Here is a 3,194-nt window from a genome sequence, read left to right on the forward strand (position 1 = left end):
GCTGGAGTGCAGTGGCGTGATCTCGGCTCACTGCAAGCTCCACCTCCTGGGTTCACGCCATTCTCCTGCCTCAGCCTCCCGAGTAGCTGGGACTACAAGCACCCGCCACAACGCCCGGCTAATTTTTCACATATATATATATTTATTTATATATTTTTTTTTTTTTTTTAGTAGAGACAGGGTTTCACCGTGTTAGCCAGAATGGTCTCCATCTCCTGACCTCGTGATCCGCCCGCCTCGGCCTCCCAAAGTGCTGGCATTATAGGCGTGAGCCACCGTGCCCGGCCCTGACCAGGCCCCTGTTAAGCAGGCCCAAGTGACCAGATGCCCCAAACTCTGATCCTAGTGAGTAGGCCCCACTGAATAGGCACCCACTGCTCAGATCCCCGCTGACCAGGTCACCCCGTAGACCAGTGCTACAAAAGCCACCACTGACCACGCTCTCTCTGAACAGGCCCCCATAGATTAGGTTCCACTGACCAGGCTGCCCTGATCAGGGCCCCACTGACAAGGGCCTCACTGATGAGGACATAGCCACCAGGCCCTGCTAACCAGGTCCCATGTGACCAGGCCTCCACTGAATAGCATCCCTTGACCTGGTCACCACTGACCCACCCCATGCTGACAAGGCCACCACTAAGCCCCAGCTGACCAGGTCTCCACTGACGAAGTCCTGCAGCCTAGTTTTACACTGACCAGACACCAAACAAGCGGCTGCCACTAGGTCCCCACTCACCAAGATGCCCACTACTACATCCCCCTAATGAGACCCTCTCTAAGCAGACCCCTGCTGACCATGCCCCCAATAAATAGGCCTCACTGACAAAGTCCCAGCTGACTAGATCCACTGATAAGGCCCACACTGATCAGGGCCCTCCTAACCATACCAGAAGGCCAAGCGACAATGCGAGTGGCCTGAGCGCCCACTCTGCCCTCCGAACCCACCTGCTCCTGGCTGCAGCTTGTGCCTCCTGTCTCCTGCACCCTCCTGGGGCCACAACTTGACAAAGGTGACTTTGATCAGCTCTCTGCTCCAGACCCCCCAGGTGAGGTGGGCAAAAGAGCATCTGATGGAGCCTCCCGGTCCTCTCATGAGCCTATGGAAGACGCTGCTCCCATGCTCTGCCCGTTAGCTTCCCCGGATCCTCGAACCAAGCATCCTCAGGATCTGGCCTCCACCCCACCACCAGGCCCAATGACCACCTCAGTCTCCTCCCTAACTGCCTCCCAGCCACCAGAACCTTCCCTTCTCCTAGAACGCCCTTCACCCGAGCGACCTGCGCTTTTCCTTCACCCACCACACCCCCCTGATCCTCTGGCCTTCTCTCCGCCTCCTCCAAATGGCTTCACTGCTCCTCGCCTGCGGGACTCCACTCTGATAACTCCATTTCACCGTGACTCAGGGGCACTTCCACTGGGCACCGTCCCTCAAGATCGTCTCCACATGAGGATTTGGCAGCTTCTGTCCCAGCCATCTTAGGCCCTGGCGGCTCAAACAGTCAAGTTTCTGCCTTCTCCTGGTGGCAGGAGACTACCAGAACCTGGTGCGTCTTCAACTCCTCAGTCCAGAAAGATCATCTTTCCCGCCAAAGGGAGACTACAATGTCCCCACTGCTTTTCCTGGACCAGCCCCTGTCCCATGTGGGGCCTGAATCCCAACCCTTTATTTCATCCACACCCCAATTCCGGCCAACACCTATGGCTCAGGCCGAGGCTCAGGCCTATCTTCAATCGTCTTTCCCAGTCCTATCTCCTGCTTTTCCATCCCCGATCAAGAACACTGGAGTAGCCTGCCCTGAGTCGCAGAATAAAGTGCAAGCTCTCTCCCTACCTGAAACTCAACACCCTGAATGGCCTTTGTTGAGGAAACAACCAGAAGATGGGTTGGCTTTACCCTCTAGCGTCCAAGAATCTCAGGACGTCTTTAGTGTCTCCATGCCTAACCTTCCCCAGGAAAGACTGACATCCATTCTGCCTGAGAACTTTCCAGTCAGTCCTGAACTCCGGAGACAACTGGAGCAACACATGGGGCAACCTGGAAGGATCCAAGAGTCTCTGGATCTGATGCAGCTTCGGGATAAATCGCCAGGGACAAGTCAGGCCAAGGGCAAACCCAGGCCCTGGCAGTCCTCCACGTCCACAGGCGAAAGCAGCAAGGAGGCACAGAAGGTGAAGTTCCAGCTAGAGAGGGACCTGTGCCCACATCTGGGGCAAATTCTGGGTGAGACCCCACAACATCTATCCAGGGGCATGGAAAGCTTCCCAGGGAAGGTTCTGGGGGCGACATCTGAGGAGTCAGAAAGGAACTTGAGGAAGCCCTTGAGGAGTGCTCGGGAAGTGATTTATTAAGACACACAGACAGGAATCATATACGACACATCCTGAAAACCCACATGGGCAGGAAGTTGGGCCAGACCAACGAGGGCTTGATCCCTGTGAGAGAGCGTCGATCCTGACTTGCTGCCAACCAGGCTTTTCCCATGTCCAACACCCACGTGAAAACCAGCAATCTAGCAGCCCCAGAAAGTGGGAAAGCCTGTGTGAACACAGCGCAGGAGCTTTCCTTCCTTGAGCCGTGCACTCAGCAGGTGCTGGGAGCCCATATTGTGAGGCTTTGGGCCAAACACAGGTGGGGTCTACCCCTCAGGGTCCTCAAGCCCATTCAGTGCTTTAAACTGAGTTTGTCCTTGTGCAATACACAGCTTGCTGGTCCCTCCTCAGCCACCTGTGAATCTGGGGCTGGCTCAAAAGTTGAGGTGGACACATTCCTTAGAAAGCCACCAACAGCAAGTCTGAGAAAGCAAGTGCTGACCAAAGCACCTGTTCACATGCCAGAGAGTCTTCGTGCCTCCTCACCTGCATCCCACCTGCCCCACGAGGGATCCCATCTTGGAATGGTCATGGGCCCTTGAAGTCTCCTCCAGCTGGACAGGAGGGCAGGTGGCCATCTAAGCCCCTCACATTCAGCCTCACAGGCAGCACCCAGCAGAGCAGGAGCTTAGGAGCCCAATCTTCAAGGGCTGGAGAGACCAGGGAGGCAGTGCCCCAACCCACAGTCCCCTTGGCAACCTGTATGCTGGCAAACCTCCAAGCCACAAGTGAGGATGTGCATGGTTTCGAGGCTCCAGGGACCAGCAAAAGCTCTCTACTCCCTAGAATGTCTGTCTCCCAAGACCCAAGAAAGCTGTGTCTTA

The 3,194-nt window shown here is 55.9% G+C and overlaps 1 protein-coding gene across 1 annotated transcript; it reads left to right on the top strand.

Moving 5' to 3' along the window:
- Window positions 1–961: 961 nt before the first annotated feature.
- Window positions 962–3,188, top strand: LOC116465584 (putative spermatogenesis-associated protein 31C2; the record flags this gene model as incomplete). The annotated part of the gene is given in 4 exon segments (XM_032754311.2): window positions 962–1,433; window positions 1,436–2,326; window positions 2,329–2,865; window positions 2,868–3,188. Coding segments are annotated over 4 exon segments (2,221 nt in total), but the record flags the coding sequence as incomplete, so codon positions are not given.
- Window positions 3,189–3,194: the final 6 nt, after the last annotated feature.

Source organism: Hylobates moloch, unplaced genomic scaffold (genome assembly GCF_009828535.3).
Source record: "Hylobates moloch isolate HMO894 unplaced genomic scaffold, HMol_V3 SCAFFOLD_6581, whole genome shotgun sequence".
Classification (NCBI taxonomy): Eukaryota; Metazoa; Chordata; class Mammalia; order Primates; family Hylobatidae; genus Hylobates; species Hylobates moloch.